Raw genomic sequence first — 16,577 nt, 5'->3', positions numbered from 1 at the left:
CGCAGGCGGGGCAGCGGGAAAGGTTCTGACCCACTAGGCTCTCATCTGGACCCACCACTGAGTATCTGGGCTCAGCGTCCTCACCTGTAAACTAGGGCCATCTGCCCTTGCCCCACCTGTTTCAAGGGCTGCTTCCAAGAACCACATGGATGGAAACCACTCAGAAAACTGAAACAGGCTCTAAGAATGAGCAAACCCAGGAAGGAGCTGAGCACGCATGGGGGAGGATAAGCAGTGAGCGGGTCTCAGGGCCGCCCCTGACGGTGGCCAAGCAGAGGGGACACTCCTCAGAGTGCCGGGGGCGGGGGGGGGGGGGGGGGGGGGCATGCCCGGTAACAGGTGTCCACTGTAGTTCCAGAAGGACAAACTATAACCCCCAACCAAGCATCACCACCCCTCGCTCCTTGCTCAGGAAAAGGGGAGCAGGCAGAGGAAACTGTGGGGACCAGGGCATGGCAGATAGGACACCCCAGAAAGGCCCGTGGCTGGCACAGCTTCCCCAGAAAGGTGGTGGTGGGGTTTACCATTTCACTGACAGAGGGGGAACACAGAATCCCAACGTTGGGGGTTCAGGGTGGCTTTGCCTACAGGTGGACACGGCTTGGTGAGGTTCCAAGGCAGCCTGTGGGGACCCAGCAGGGACCCCTACTGGTCTGCTGGGATCTCCTCTGATTTAGGCTCATCCTGGAATTCAGCAGAGGGTGATGAGGTCACCTCTCATGGGGCTCTGAAAACAAGGAGGTCATTAGCTCCATGGTCAGAAGTGACACTCACTCAGAGCCCGGGGTGGGGGTGAGGGGCAGGAAATCACCATCTCCAGGATGACTGGTGTCACCCTGTGTTGGAGGGGGAGCCCTCACGCGGCCTCACATCTACCAACCTCCCTGAATTTGTCTTTGGCCTCCCAGAAGCTACCGAATACCCTGGGGAAGCAGAGGCAGCTAAGACAGGTAAAGTGACCAACCCGAGGACACAGGGCTGGTAGGAGGCCAATCCAGAAAGGAATCTGGGTTTGGGGACACGCTGCAAGGCCGACTGCCAACACTGTACAGACCCAGGGCTTGAGCCTCTGCTCAGACACCAGGAAGGTGAAAGGCCTGGGTCCTGGAGCCTGATCACGTGGTTCAAATTCCCACCGCACCACCAGGACTGAACCTCTACCAGCCATCACCCGAAGGGGCACATCACCCCCCTCTACCGCCCAGCGCGAAGGCTGAGCTGCGCGGTCCAGCGCTCAGCACACCAGAGCTGTCACTGCTCGGGGATGGGTCCTCCCCTTCCCTGGGTTTGGGGTTCCAGGGGGTCCTGGGCAGAGCCAGCCGCTCACCTTGCGGTCCTCCTCCCGCTCCGGAGCGGAGCTGCTGGTGTCCCCGGGGCCGCTGGAGGGCATTGCGGGCAGCTGGGCGGTGGGAGGCAGGCTGGGGCTGCGCGGGGCTGGGGGGCTGCTGGGCTTTGGGGAAGGAATTATCGTGGTCTTTGTAAGCAAGAGTTAGAACTTAGACATAGATCCCGGTGCTGAGGGAGACTCCTGCTGCCTGCCGTGTGGGCTTCCAGTGGCTCCACCTGTGGGGGAAAGACAAGAGGGGTCAGCAGGGCAGGGCACCCCCAACCCAGGCCCCACCTGACCCCCCCCCCCCACACACCTCAGCCCCGGGGCCTGTGAGGCCTGTTCCTCCGACCTCACTCCTCTTCCCAGGCTCACCAGCAGCTCCGGCCAAACTAGCACCCCAGAGCGTAGGGGAAACCGAGGCCGACTCAGCTGGCAGGGTACTGCCTGGCTTCCCCCAGGGCCACCTCCTGCCTGCGAGGCGGCAACAGTCTCCCCGGGGCCTCCGCGTTGCTGGGGCGCAGTGGGCGCCACTTCTGGGACTTCTAACTGCCTCCTGCCTCCTCCCTTTTCTTCATTCACGTCTGTTCTCTCCTTTGAAAGCTTCCCGCACCCTCCCTCCCACCCAGCCACCCCCTGGGAAATCCCAGAGGTCCCCAGCCCCGCTACATTTTCCTTCTAATCTGTCCTCCCCTCACGCCCCCGCCCCCACACCGCTCCCACCACGTGGAGGAAGTGAGCTGCAGTCACAGGATGTGAAATGAATGTCAGCTCACTTTAGGACCAGCGCCTGGGCCCAGAGAGAGCTGAGGTTGAACTCGGGCTGCGGCCAGGCTGAAGGCCTAGGTTTGCAGTGCAGTCTGGAGGGCGCCCCGGTGGGGAGAGGCTGAAGCCAAGGCCACGGCGACGGCTGACGGGAGGCTGCTTCCCCCCCACCCCCACTCGAGTCCCACGAATCGGCACCATTTGCCCGGGGAACCTGGTGGGCTTGAGGGGGCCCTCTGCACCCACCCTGCTTGATTTTAGGGGCTTTTTCATCTTCCCTGCTTCAGGTGCGGGCCTCAAGCCAGTGAAATCACAAAGCCCCCGCCGCAGGCCTCTGCTCGGGGTGGGGGTGTTGCGGATTCAACCCCCTTTGCTCGGAGACACTGAGTTCTGGGCTCCCCACCCCCCAGGAGGAAACCGGGCCAAGCCCCGGCCTCCAGCGCACCCGCCCGCGGGGAGGGGATTGGCAAGAGAAGGAAAGTGGGAGGCAGCTGGATCTGGGCCCACCCACACCCTTCCCCTTCCAGTTCCCGTTCTGCTTCCCGGGCTTCCCCTCCCTCTCGGGCTCCTTCTCCCATCCCCCTCCAGCCAAGGCTCCCTGGAAAACCAGGCACTGGAGAAAGCACAGGCTTGGGTCTCCCACGGGCGCGGCCCCTCCCCCAGGGACAGCGGCGGCAGGAAGGTGGGTTCTGCCCAGGGTGTGTTGGGACAGGCTGGGGCTGGGAGGAGCCTCCTTAGGGCCAGCACAGGAGGGGCTGTAAGTTCAGACCCCAGTGGGCTGTAGGTGCTCCAAGCCCCCACAGGTGAACCCGAAGGAAACCCCAGGTGCTATGCAGACACGTAAGCTCGGCACAGTACTGAGCCCCATGAAAGTTTGCTGCCCAAATGCACGAGTGCACAGACAGCAGGAGGAGTATTGCTTTAAGTGTCAGACACGGTGCTAAGCACGTGACACGCTGGCCTGCCTTCCTTCCTTCCTTCCTTCCTTCCTTCCTTCCTTCCTTCCTTCGGGGAGCTTCTAGTACTATTACTATCCCATGTTTACAGTGGAACCTAATGTTCAAAAAGGTTAGGATTTGTCCATATTCTAGAGTCAAAGCAGAAACTTGAATCCAGATCTCTCTCACTAAAGCTCTGGGGGGACTGCCTGTGAAGCTTTGTCCCCCAGCTTATACCACCCCACAGAAACAACTCTTGAGAGCCCATTCGAGAACTGGTCCAACCCAGAGCTCCATAAAGCTTCCCTCCATTATCAGCCAGTCATTCCCCCTCAAACCCACACCCCGTTTGTTACCACAAACATGCCCAATGGCCTTCCCACCACCCCCCCCAACCACATCAAAACCTTCAAAAGGATAAGGGAGTTATCTGGTTGGAAAGAATATTGAACCCAGAGTCAACAGATGTGGGTTCTAGTCCTGACTCGGGCTTCCCACCCTTAGTTTCCTCAACCGTGAAATGGTCGAGGTAGACTCGGTCATCTACAAGGGGTCTTCTAGCCCCTCCCGGCCAAGCTACTGGAGGCTCCAAGGGCAAAGGGGAGACGCAGACAAGGCTGGGACAACTTCAGGAGCCCCAGAGCCCCAGAATGGAGTCGGTGAAGACCCAGGCACAAAGTAAGTAAGAGGCAGATAACCCTCCACCAGATGTTTGTCTCAACACTGCCGTGAGGCCCAGAAACACCCAGGGATCTTCTGCAAGAAAAAACAAACAAACAAACAAACAAAAAAACACTTTCAGAGAACCTCTGGTTGCCATTGAAAAGAGTAGGAAGTAGGAGGGAAAAGCGGAACATCACAAGGCATTGACCCTGAGGACAGACACCCCGGAAAGGAAAGGAAACCTCTTTCCTCCTCCCCTTCCTCCACATATCCCCCTGGTATCTGAGCTGCACGCACAAACTCACCGCAAACTCAGCTGACCTGGGTCAGTCTGTAGGTTCCTTTGTGTTACTCAATGGAACAGATCTGTCAGAAAGTGCTCCTCAGAATCACCCAGCATCATCTAAAACCATCTGGCATATGGTCAGGCAGGCCACGCACCGCACAGCCCAGGGGGCCCACGGCGGTGGCCAAGCTCCAGGACTCGACACGGCGCTTCCCACCTGCCCTTGGAAGCTTCCTTCTCTCAAGCAGCCCTGCTGAGAGGAGCGGCCAGCTCCTGGGCCCCCGGTCCCAACCCAGCGGCATGTGTCCACCACGGCGACGGTCCTTCGCCAAGCACAACTCTCTGCTGCTCCTGGCGCCAAAGCCTCCTTCTCACCGGTGCCAAGGGCTGTGCCACAAAAACCACCACCAAAGAAAAATCCATGCCAGGAACCCTACCACCAAGGACAAGCAGCTTTTATTTCCTTCTTTACACTTCTAAATGTCCACAGTGGCCGTAAATAATGTGTATAGCAACATCTTTAAAAAATGCTTAAGGAGGGGCGCCTGGGTGGCTCAGTCGGTTAAGCGTCCGACTTCAGCTCGGGTCACGATCTCACAGTCCATGAGTTTGAGCCCCGCGTCGGGCTCTGGGCTGATGGCTCAGAGCCTGAAGCCTGCTTCTGATTCTGTGTCTCCCTCTCTCTCTGCCCCTCCCCCGTTCATGCTCTGTCTCTCTCTGTCTCAAAAATAAATAAACGTTAAAAAAAAAAATTTTTTTTTAAATGCTTAAGGAATCCCATCAGAAAAATGTCTGGGTATCACAACCTACACAGTCACCATTATCACTCTTCAATTCCAAACCCGCTGTGGAAAAAGGACAGGGATTTTGAATATACACACCAAATTTCACCACTGTCTAAATCCAAGTTGGTAAAAAGTTTTTTTTGTTTTGTTTCTCAAGACGTACAGTCACGGGCTGGGGCCGAACAGAGAGGAGACACCCCCACCCCCGCGACATTTTGGGGTCTGGAAAGCAGCTTTGTGATTGCCAAATTTCAGACAAAACTGATTTCAAATCAACCTCAAATCAAATCAGATCAGACCTGCTTTATGACAAGAATCCTCAAAAGACACTTGAGACAGTAGCACCAGATATCTCCCAGACCAGGGGTGAGGGGGACGGACAAGGGAAAATGAAGAAGACTGAAGGAAAGAAGTAAAAGCCCTAGGTCCTGTCCCCATGGAGTCCGAAGGTTTACTCTCTGGAGAGCACAGAACAGAGGGGTCTCTGCACAGAGAGTTGACTGGTGCAGCTGAGAGCAAAGGTAATATATCAAAATCCGGGAGATGAAGATTATTTTAAACGCTGACGTCGAGTGCCCCCAGCTTTTCCCCACTGGGCTCCCAGAACCCTGGCAGCCCGACCGTCGCCTTCTCTGGAGAATCTCATTAGTCCGAGGGGATAGGCCTGCGGACATAGATGCTGCCACCAGAAGCCAAACGGTGTCCAAATGGCTTGTTTAGGTCAACCAGGTGGGTCTGCCGCACAACAAGCCCCAGCATCATGCACAGGTCTTCTAATCCGCTTGTTCGTCCCCCGTGCTTAATCCTGTAAAGGACCATCATGGACCAGTAGACGTCAGAGGGAAGCCTCTGACTTGGAAGACAGAGACGAGAATGCAGAAACCCAAACCAAACCACAACTTGGAAAACCTAGACTTCAGGCCCAGATCAGACGCCGCGTTCATGAGACAAGAACGTGGCGCGATTTGAAGAGAACACTCAGAGAACAAAACAGGTTTGCCGAAGGTACAAGTCATGCTAGCAAGATGCAGAACTCAACACAAAGGTACTCCAAAGAGAAAAATGGAAATAGGAGAGGACGGGAAAGAGAGCTTGAGAACTGGTCTGGAAGTTTCATCTGAAAAGCAGGCATTACAGAAAAACAAAAACAAAAACAAAAACAAAAACAAAAACAAAAACAAAAACAAAAACAAAAAAAAACGGGAGAAAATTACCAATGAAATAATTCAAGGGAATTTCCCAGAGCCGAGACATGAGTGACCTGGTTGAAAAGACCCACCACAAGGCACGTCACCGTGAAATCTCAGAACACTGACATCAAGAGAGGATCTTGCAGACCAGGAGAAAAAGTGACATATAAAGGTCCAGGAAGCAGAATGGCTTCGGATCGCTCAACGGTAATGTGGAAAGCCAGAAGACAAAGGACCAATACCTTTGGAATTCTTAAAATAATTCTCCCGTTAGAATTCTTTACGCAGCCTCGTCATCATTTACGTGTGATAGAAGGATATATTTTCCAGACGCTCCTTTCTCAGGAACACAGGAAGATGTCCTCTAAGACACACGAGACAAGGGAAGGGGATCTCCGGGATTGAGGTGGAAACAGGCCAGGTGAAGCCATCGAGGGTCATTGTTCGGATCAAAGCAGCGTCACCTAAGCCTCAGGCCTGTTGACTGCTGTCATTGCCATGCGCTTGACCATCGAACGGTCTTTTTAATCCGACAAGACTACGGGTGTCACTCCCTGTTCCCACTCTGCCATCTGAACTCAGGAACTGAACGGATTCGGATATTGACAGGTATCTGTCCTGGACGATGTGCTCCAAAAAGGGGGAGTAAACCAGACAAGAGGAAGAAGGCAAGATCCAGGAAACAGGAACTTCGACCCGAAAGAAGGCAGAGGGAATGCCACGGAGGACCACAAAAGGAAGCCACAGAATGGCAGCCACAACGTGCCACACAGCTAGAACTGGAAAGAACTTTCCAGCAAGAACTGGAAAACTGGGTCTGGAACATGTAATATTTGATGTGACTGCCCTATGGAAAGCCACACCAACAGCTATTAGAAGGTGAGGCAGCAACTAGCAAAAGGTACAAAGAAAATAAGGCAGATGCAGAAACCAGATCATTGTTAACTTCAGTGGAAAAAAAAAAAGAAAATGATTGCAGTAGACTGTAAGGCTTAGCTGTGAATACAGACGCATTAGTTGATTTAACAAATATGTGTGTGTGTATACACACCTATGTAATGCATGTGGGTATGTATACATATGTGTGTGTGTATATATATACACACACACACACACACACACATATATATATATATACGTGTGTGTGTATATATATGTGTGTGTGTGTGTGTATATATATGCATTTCCTGTTGCTGCTGTTACAAGTCACCACAAAATTAATGACTTAAAACAACACAAATGTGTCATGTTGCAGTTCTGGGAGACAAAAGTTCAAAATGGTTCTTGTCACTGGACTGAAAATCAAGATGTTGGTAGGGCTGCACTCCCCTCTCTGGAGGCTCTAGGGAGAATCCATTCCCTCGACTTTTTCGACTCCTACAGGCTACTCACATTCCTTGGCTCATGGTCCCTTCCATCGTCAGAGCCAGCAACGGCCAGGCTCTCTCTTACCGCATTACTCTGACTCCGCTTCCAGAATCACATCTCCTCTGCCTCTCCCACCTCTGTCTTTCATTTCTAGGGACCCTGTCGATTACCCTAGACCCACCCAGAGAATGTAGGATGATCTCCCCATCTCAAGATCTTTAACTTAATCAGACCTGCCGGCAAAGTCCCTTTTGTTACATAAGGTAACATATCCACAGGTTCAGGGGATTAGGATGCGTCCCTCTTGGCGGGGGTGGGGACGTGGCAATATCCTGCCTATGACACGTATACACACGCATACATTCATATGTGCATAAAACATTTTTGAAAGAGCACTGTTAATAGTATGCCCTACCACGAGAACTATTTAGGAGCAGAAAGGCTGGCCGTGTAAGGGAGCTGCATGCCTACTTACTAAATAGGAAATCAATGGGAAATGTCTAAAATGGAAGAATCAAAAATATGCACATGCCTCAGAAATGTGAGATGCAAAATTGCTAGAAGAAACAGCTAAAAGTGGTCGCCTCTGAGAAGGAGAGGGTGGGAGGGTCTCTTTGGTGAAGTGATGTTAGTCTTGACTTCTTACGTGATGCATATGTACTGCTGTGAGGAAATAAGACAGGAATGTTATGGGGCGCCTGGGTTAACCAGGCGGTTAAGCGTCAGCTTCAGCTCAGGTCATGATCTCACGGTTTGGGGGTTCAAGCCCCGCATCGGGCTCTGCGCTGCCAGCTCGGAGCCTGGAGCCTGCTTCGGATTCTGTGTCTCCCTCTCTCTCTGCCCCTCCCCCGCTTGCATTCTGTCTGTCTCTGTCTCTCTCTCAAAAATACATAAACATTAACACAATTATTTTAAAGAGGGAATAGGGAAGGGCAAGAGGGCTTACCTCCCAACTTCAACCACTGGTTGGCGTTGGCTTCTATCCTCCTCTACGAGTGCGTCTAAGCCCTTCTACCTTGCTGCTCTGTGAAACCATCACTTCCCACAGCATGACCATGACCAGTGCCTCACGCCCACACACAGTTCCATCACCAGCTATAAAAGGGGTGCCTCCCTCCCTGCTCCCCCACCCCACCCCTCACCGAACGTGTCTAATCCCTCCCTGTACATCACTTCCACCAAGCACAGCCCCTGCCCAGGGTGCTGCAAGTCCCTTCCATTCCTCCCAAAGTGCATCTGTGCTCGCCATGGCTGCCCACGTCCCTAACCGCAACACCGGCTCATTCAACAGCCCACCTCAGCCGAACACCCACAGTTGAGCCATCCCTGCCACGTCACCTGCCCCCCCACCCCCCGCCTCCAGCCTGCCACCACACCGTTCCCGGCACCGTCCCCACCTTCCTCACCAACCCCAACCCCATCAGCACCTCCCCAGCTCATCACCCCAAGTCTCCCCTCCAGGTTTGCGCCCACCAGCACTGAGACCGTCACCCCGCTATGTCACCTCAACAAGAGCCTGCGCAGAACGATTCTCTTCCAGGAACAAAACCAGAATTGCCCCAAACCTAAATCCTTTCTCCATCAAAAACAATCCCGGGGCGCCTGGGTGGCTCAGTCGGTTGAGCTTCCGACTTCGGCTCAGGTCACGATCTCACGGTTGGTGGGTTCAAGCCCCCTGTCGGGCTCTGTGCTGACAGCTCAGAGCCTGGAGCTGCTCTGGATTCTGTGTCTCCTTCTCTCTCTGCCCCTCCCCTGCTCACGCTCTCTCTCTCAAAGATAAACAAAAATTTTTTAAAAATTAAAAAAACAACACAATCTTGACGTCATCATCGTAAGAGCCCCTTCCACTCCATCGCAAGTGCTCGATCTGCATCGCTGAAAAACATAGACCATCTCTGGGGCAGGCCCTTCCTCCCCCTCCGTCTAAAGTCTACTTTTCCCCTTGTGGACTTTGCTTGTTTCCAGCTATCTACCCCTCCCCACCAGGGGGCTTGGGGCGTATTTGTCCTGACCCCACAACTCACTCCAGGCAGAGTGAGCACGTGACCAGGCGGGGCCAACTGGAGGCCGCCGGGGACCGTGGTGGTGCAATGGAAAGGCTACAGGGTAGGATGTGAGTCAGGAGCGGCTGCCTGCGGGGGAGGGCTTGCCTGAGAACAAAGAGCTGAAGACAGAGGGATGGCACACTGAGGTCATTGTCTAGGCCCCCGAGAATCTAGCTGTACCTGGAGGCAGGGCATCTCTGAAACTCGCAGTAATGGAAGCCTTTCCCTGCTTGGGTGTGAGTCTGTGCCGTGCGGCTGACAGTCCTGACTCATATGCTAATCTCAGCCTCCTAAAGGGCTTCTTCCTGCTAGGGTTCAAATCCTGACCTGCTTACTCTATCAGCTGTGTGACCTGGGGCAAAACCATGGCCCGCGGCCTCAGTTTTCTCAGCTGTAAAATGGGGTAATAATAGGAGCCACTTCACAGGGTTGTTGTGAGACTTCAAACGAAATTCATTGAACATGCTTACAAGGGTGCCTGGCACAAAGAAAATCCTCAGTACATTTAAACAACTGTTAGTCCCTGACTAATCCAGCCCACGGTTTTCTCTCCTTTCTTGAAATCCCCCGAGTGCCCGTGAGCGGACGTCACTCAAACAGGAGCTTGTACTCACGAAGCTCCCACGACGTGCCAGCCCCTGTGAATAGAGCTTTACAACCGCAACATCTTGTTCATCGTCACGCCTCACTCCGACCTTTTGAAGTGGGGACTCTCCCCTCCCCCCTCCCCGTTTTCCAGACGAGAAACGTGCGGTATCGAAAGGTTAAGAAAGCTGCCCAAGGTCATTATTAAGTGGTGGAGCTGGATTCACATCCACGTCTGTCCCACCCTGAAGTCCAGAGTTTTCCACGTCATCATGTCCTCTTACAATTAACATGTGGCTGTTGCAGACATATTAACTTTGGGCACAGATTGGTCTGAAAGCAAAGTTTCCAGTTAGCCTCCCTTTCCTGGTGAGGCCTGTCTGCGGGGAGGGCAGGAGTCGGTGTGGTGGTAAACAACTTTCTAATCATAGTAGCCCGGGCTCTGCCCAACGCGTCAATCATTCATTCAGCTATTTACTGGGTACCTACCATGTACTCGGCACTTGCTAAGAGACTCGTATGGTCCCATTTCATCCTTGCGACGATCCTGTGAAATGTATGAAATGGTTCTCTTGTTATTCCCATCTTACAGAAGGAAAACCTGAGGCTGAGAGGTTTAGTACCTCTCCAAGGGAGCACAGGTAGAAAGTTCCAGGGCAGGATTATGAAGCCAGGTCCATCTAACTCCAGGGTCCTTACAAACATGGCAGCACTTGGTCACGGATGAACACGCTGAGCCTACACCGCACATCATCTGTCTACGCCCCTGGTGTGGCACCAGCCCAGAGATAACAGCGTCATAGCTGAATTTCCTACCGGAGCTTGGGTGGAGCTACAAATGCACCTGGTGGATGACCGAAGGCAGGAGAGTAATCGTGTGCCCCTCGCCACCTAATCATCTGCCAGGGTGGCGATAAGCTCCGGGCCTAGTAAACTGGGGGCCAGTAGGAGGCTGAGGGGAGCGATCAGGGCCTCCGAGACAGAGATGTCTATCTGCCAAGACTTTCCCCCTGCCACAGCCTCTCTCGGTCACAAGACTGAGCTGGATGGGGGGCGGGGGGGGGGGTCTCCTTTGGACTGCTCATTCCCTCTCAGCGTGAGTGAGATGCACATCATCATACCATTCCTCTGGCTTCCAGAAACATCCCTCCCATCCAAACCACCAGCTGCACAGAGAATACCAAAAGCCATTGGCAACAAGCCAACAGTCCTGCCATCCTGTTGCCACTTCAAAGCCCATCTGTCTGGCTCTGGAGTCACAACAAGATGACCTGTGGTTGTCACACTATCCTCGAGGCCAGGGCACCACCAGTGTGAGCATTTATGATCACACCAAACCTGCTGCCACGATGGTGGCAACACCGGCAGAGATGAGTTGAATCAGACTCCTGTGCTCATACTAATGGTTACCATGACACAGACCCGAAAGCAAGGAGGGAAAAAAAAGATTTATACCCAAAATAGATGCTGGTAAGGAGCCGAAGTTGTCCTTGGGCATTAAAAAGAACCAGTACAGACTTCCGTTAAGGAGCATGCAATTCTGAGTGTGACAGGTCAGGAGATGCCTGACTTGTGGGGAGCCATGGGTGCTGGAGCAGTCAGATGGGCGTCCCGGGCCTTGGATCAGAGAGCCAGGGTGGCCAGGCTGAGGGTCCACATGAGAATCAGCCACGTGGGCCCTGGCAGGGCCTGCTGTCTGAGCAGCCGTGAGCGTGGGTCCGGTCCTGTCCTCCCCTGGAGGTAGCCCATGGTCCACACCTGCCAGCTCCGGGACTTCTTCACTTACTCCCTGTTGACCCCTGCCTGCGACCCCTACCTCCTGTCTCTGAAACTGTCTAGGAGTGCGAAACGTCATAATCCCCGAAGGGGACACCACCATGGTTCCACTGGAAAGTAAGTCCACAGCCTGGCTTTTTTTGGACCCCTGCGCCACTGAACCAAGAGCCCCAAAAAAGGAGTTACTCCACTGGCTTGCGTGATCGATCCTAGTTACCACACCACTGAGTTGCTGGTTCGTAACAGAGACAAGGAAGACCACATCCGGAATCCAGAGGATTCTCTCAGTCACCTCTTAGAACTTCCAAGCCCCAAAGTTAGGGTTAATGGAAAAACTAGAGTAACAATAACAACAACATAAAAGACAGACCAACGAGGGATTCGGATCCTTCGAGAATCAAGGTTCGGGCCACTGCACCAGGTAAAAGAAGCCTGGCCTGCTGACATTCCAGTAGAGCACAGAGGAAATCTAGGGTGTATAACGGGAGAAAGGAGCCAGACATCAAACGTGGCCTTGGGAACAAACACAGAAATGAAAACAGTAGTAGTTTTGTGTACTTTCTATTTACTTGATACATATACGTGTTTATTTGTACATGGTAACCGTTTTTCTTCTTTTTCCTCCTTCTTCCCATTATTTCATATACAAGCTGTTGGAAGTTAAATTTATACTTTAGTCTTTTAAAAAAAAAAAAGATTTTATTTTTAAGTAATCGCTACACCCAACGTGGGGCTCGAACTCACAACCCTGTGATCAAGAGTCACATGCTACACCGACTGAGCCAGCCAGCCTCCCCTATGCTTTAGTCTTTAGGTAACAGAATAGTCAGTGGCACTGTGACTGAACTTGAGAAGCTATTCACGTAGACAGTGGCTGATCCAGTGCTTAGTGGGACTCTTCGGGGAAAAGGGTGAGAAGAATTGCTTGCCGTGTCTTGTGAGGTAGAAACATGGCTTCGATTGTAGTTGTAGGGGAGCCCAAATAGGTGTGAAAGGTGCAAATGCAGTTGTGCGGCCAAAGGGGTAGATAGACTGCCAGTTAGCGATTTATTCATCCTTCACTTCCTGCTCGGTGAAAATGGAACCAGGCCCTTGAAGTGTTTCTCCTCTGCCAGAAGGCACGGCGTTAGACTCTGCCACCAGAGGGTACTGGAGGGACACTGAAGAAAAGGGAGTCTTCTTTCCTAGACCTGGGGTGCTCTCCCAGAGCTCTGTACACAACTTCCCAGGCCTGGGCTCCTGCAGCGAGGGGGCCTCTGAAGCGCCTGGTCTGGGGAGTCCCTAACAGCCGGCAGCAGCCAACAGCTCCACCCGACATTCCCCTTGGGTAGTTTAGTGGCAGTGTGACCCATGCATAGCTTTCCTTGGGACCCAAAGGATGGCTTCCAGTGAGTTCCAGGGGCAAGTCTCCAGCAAGGTCTTCCAACGTATCTCCACAGTCAGCTCCCTGTCATCCAGGGAGCCACAGCCGTGCCCTCTCCATCCAGGTTGGGATATCGACCCCAGCGTGGGCCTCTTCCCCGGGCGCTCCATGGTGACCCCCGGGGAAGCGGCTGGTCTCACACGTGCAATTTCTATATTCTCTGTAGTTCGTTTTACGTCTCACCGGCTGGTCTCTCACTACTCCCAACCCCAATTGTAGTTAACACGTCTTGATAGTAAAACTTTTCCTGTTCAGATCACGATGTGCTTTTTGTCTTCTGAATGGACTCTGATACGGTCACCCACAACCTCAAAGGACCATTTTCCATCCTCGTGGTCCTTGAGTTCAATTCAGCCTCCTCACCAGCTAACCGTTACCCTGCTTCAAGCACTCGATCGGCCACCGTTTGCTGAGTGCCACTGCTGAGCCACAAGACACCCTACTTCTGGAAGCTTCCAAGCCAGTCGATTCTCTGGCTCTCAGTCCTGCCCATGCCTCCCCCTGGCTCCATGCCCTTGACTCTCCCACTCCTCGGGCCCCTCTGCTCTGTCTCGGGGGGCAGCTACTACTGCACAGCGGGCACCCCCGTGGGGCACGCGGTCCCCTCTGCGGAGACGCTCAGGCACCGGGGTCAGTACAGACCCCCACTTTCTGGACATCTCCACATGGCTGGTTTGCAACCACCTAAAATCCCACTCTTCTAGACCCAGATGCCTCATGTTTCCTCTGGCTTCTCTCCCTACACGGTAGTGGCACCACCCCCCCCCCCCCTCGGCCGCCGACGCCCCAAAGCCTGAAGAGAACCGAGGTCCCCCTTCCTCCTCAGTCCACCCGGCACCTGATCCTGTCCTCGGGCCTCTATCCTCCACCTCCGCCCTCCGGGCCCTTTGTGCCACAGGTCTCTACCTTGGTGGATGTTCTACGACGGGGCTCCCTGCCTCTTGCATATCTACCGCCCACCCCGGCCTCTCAGCAAAGATTTTCCACAGCACGTGGCCTCCTCCATCAAAACCTATGATGCCTGATGAAAACGTTCTGAGATTGCCTGTGGTGATGGTCACACAACTCTGTGAATGTACTAAAAACCATCGCATTGCACACGTTAAACGGGTGGATTGTATGGTATGTGAATCATATCTCAATACAGCCGTTATTTTTTTTAAAACTCCATCGGGCCTATGATTTTCACGCACAGTAAAATCTGAACTCTGGTCCAGACCTACACGGATGGCTCACCACAGCGTGGCCTCACCCCCCACCTTCCCAGCCGACCCCATCATTCCAGGGCCGGTCACTGTCCCCCAGCTCACACCCTCCATTCCCACACCTGTGACTACACCCACCCCGTCCTCTCCTCTGAGGGAGTCCCCTCTCCCCCCCGTCCCTCAGCACTCCCATGCCCACTGCTTCTCCTCGACCACCCATCCAGTGGTCTTTAATCAGTGTCTGTCACGTGGTCATTTCGCTTTTCATGTGTATATGCATGTGTCTGCTTTCCCAAACAGAGGAGGCCAGAGTTCATGTCTTGCACCTTGCTGTCCCCCCAGACAGCTCACAGCTGCCTCCCCCCTCTTCCCTGTTCCGGGTGACCCTTGAGGCAAAGAGGACTGTGTGAAATCACTCCCAGGCAGCTGCAACATCCCCAGCACAGTGCTGCGGTGCCCCGAGTGACCCCCCACAAGCCCCATTCCAGGGGTCGCTTAGCAGAGCCCCCCAAGGGACTCTGCCCACAGTAAGGCCCTCTGCGGGAGCTCCTGGCTTCCTGCACCACCTTTCCCAGGCCAGAACATACACCTGCTGTGGGGTTTGCAGGCCCCACTGGCCCCCAGATGCACAGGGTGAAGGGGGTCATGAGGGTCCTAGGTCAGGGTGTCAGTGAACCACAGGAAGCAAGGGGGGATGGCCTCCCACACCCCTCCGGGCCCTTGGAGGCTGAGTCCCCACATGGCCTGTTGCCACTCTCTCCCCACCATCTACGCACATGCTTCTCCCACTCACGCTTTCTCACCCTTCTCCGAAATCAAGTGACCACCCAGCTGACCCCCTTCCAGGCCACAATTAAGATGTCCCTGAAAAGGTCTTCAGGGCCTGGGAGCTGCTATCGGGGCACAGCTCCTCTCCACCCGTTGCTACATGAACTACTCACTTGTCCCTGGTTTGCTTTCTCCTCGCCCTCTGCCCCAACCAAAACCAAACGTTTTGTGAAGGGGGTCGAGGGGAGGAAGTAGAGCTCCAGATTCTGGGCAGTGCTTTTCGGAGTCACTAGCCCCTGGCAGCAGCCCTGGGGCCTCTCACCCAACTTCAGCCCTAGGGAGGCTCAGCCAGACTCCACCTCAAACCCTGGCCCTGCCAGTCAGGGACACAGGCTTCGGTGTCTGGTCTGTGCAGTGGAGTGAATAGGAGCCCCTATTTTAAGATATGAGAGAATCCAGGGCGCCTGGGTGGCTCAGTTGGTCAAGCATCTGACTTCGGCTCAGGTCACGATCTCACAGTTTGTGAGTTCAAGCCCTGGTTCGGGCTCTGTGCTGACAGCTCAGAGCCTGGAGCCTGCTTCAGTTTCTGTGTCTCCTTCTCTCTCTGCCCCTGCCCTGCTCACACTCTGTCTCTGTCTCAAAAATAAACAAACAAACAAAAAAGGATATGAGAGAATCCAAGTCAAGCTTTTAGCACAATGCCTGGGACACAGTAGGCACTAAATAAATGTTAAGTCTTTTAAAAAGTATTATGTGATTAATCAGGGCAAAAGGCCAGTGAAGTGTCCTTAGAAAACCTAGACTCTGGCTTAAGATCACATCTACAAGTGCCTGTCGCTCAAGGTGGCCTGACCCAGAGTCATCTCTCCCAGCTAAAGCCCTCGTCTGCCCCTAATCCCCCAGTCCAAGGCCCCTGGCCACAAGTATGGGCAACCTCTTCACCAGAGCCCCGAATCCATCATCATGGCCACACACACACACACACACACACACACACACACACGTGTGTGTGCGCACAGATACACACAGACAGGTGCATGTGTGCACACATGGGCATGTATACAAGGACAGATGCATGCACACACATACACAGATATACACACATGTGCGCACAGACACGGGTACACAGATACACATGCATGTGCACACACAGATACAGACAGATGCGTGTGTGCACAGACACACACAGACACTCACCCCTCCACACACACACAGACGGATACAGACACACACTGACACGCTGAGACACACATATATAGACAGACACGTATGTACACACACACACACACACACACACACACACTCACTCTCTCTCTCTCTCTCTCTCTCTCCTCACGCTCCAGGCGCCCCCTGCACATGCATCACACATTTCACCTACTGTATGGGCCAAAGAGGCATTTGGAAACCAGCTTGGGAACCTCATAACCATTCATAACATTGTTCTGATAGAAAA

General features: G+C 53.7%; 1 protein-coding gene across 1 annotated transcript in view; it reads right to left on the bottom strand.

Moving 5' to 3' along the window:
* Positions 1-16,577, bottom strand: part of DNMT3A (DNA methyltransferase 3 alpha) — a 100,848-nt gene that overhangs the window by 72,759 nt on the left and 11,512 nt on the right. The window contains exon 2 of the mRNA XM_027033331.2: positions 1,328-1,563. Within this exon, the coding sequence (XP_026889132.1) occupies positions 1,328-1,390 (63 nt within the window). The 5' untranslated portion in view covers positions 1,391-1,563. The remainder of the gene's footprint in view (positions 1-1,327; positions 1,564-16,577) is intronic.

The sequence above is a fragment of the Acinonyx jubatus genome, chromosome A3 (genome assembly GCF_027475565.1).
Source record: "Acinonyx jubatus isolate Ajub_Pintada_27869175 chromosome A3, VMU_Ajub_asm_v1.0, whole genome shotgun sequence".
Taxonomy (NCBI): domain Eukaryota; kingdom Metazoa; phylum Chordata; class Mammalia; order Carnivora; family Felidae; genus Acinonyx; species Acinonyx jubatus.
This window is presented reverse-complemented; position numbering and strand designations above follow the sequence as displayed.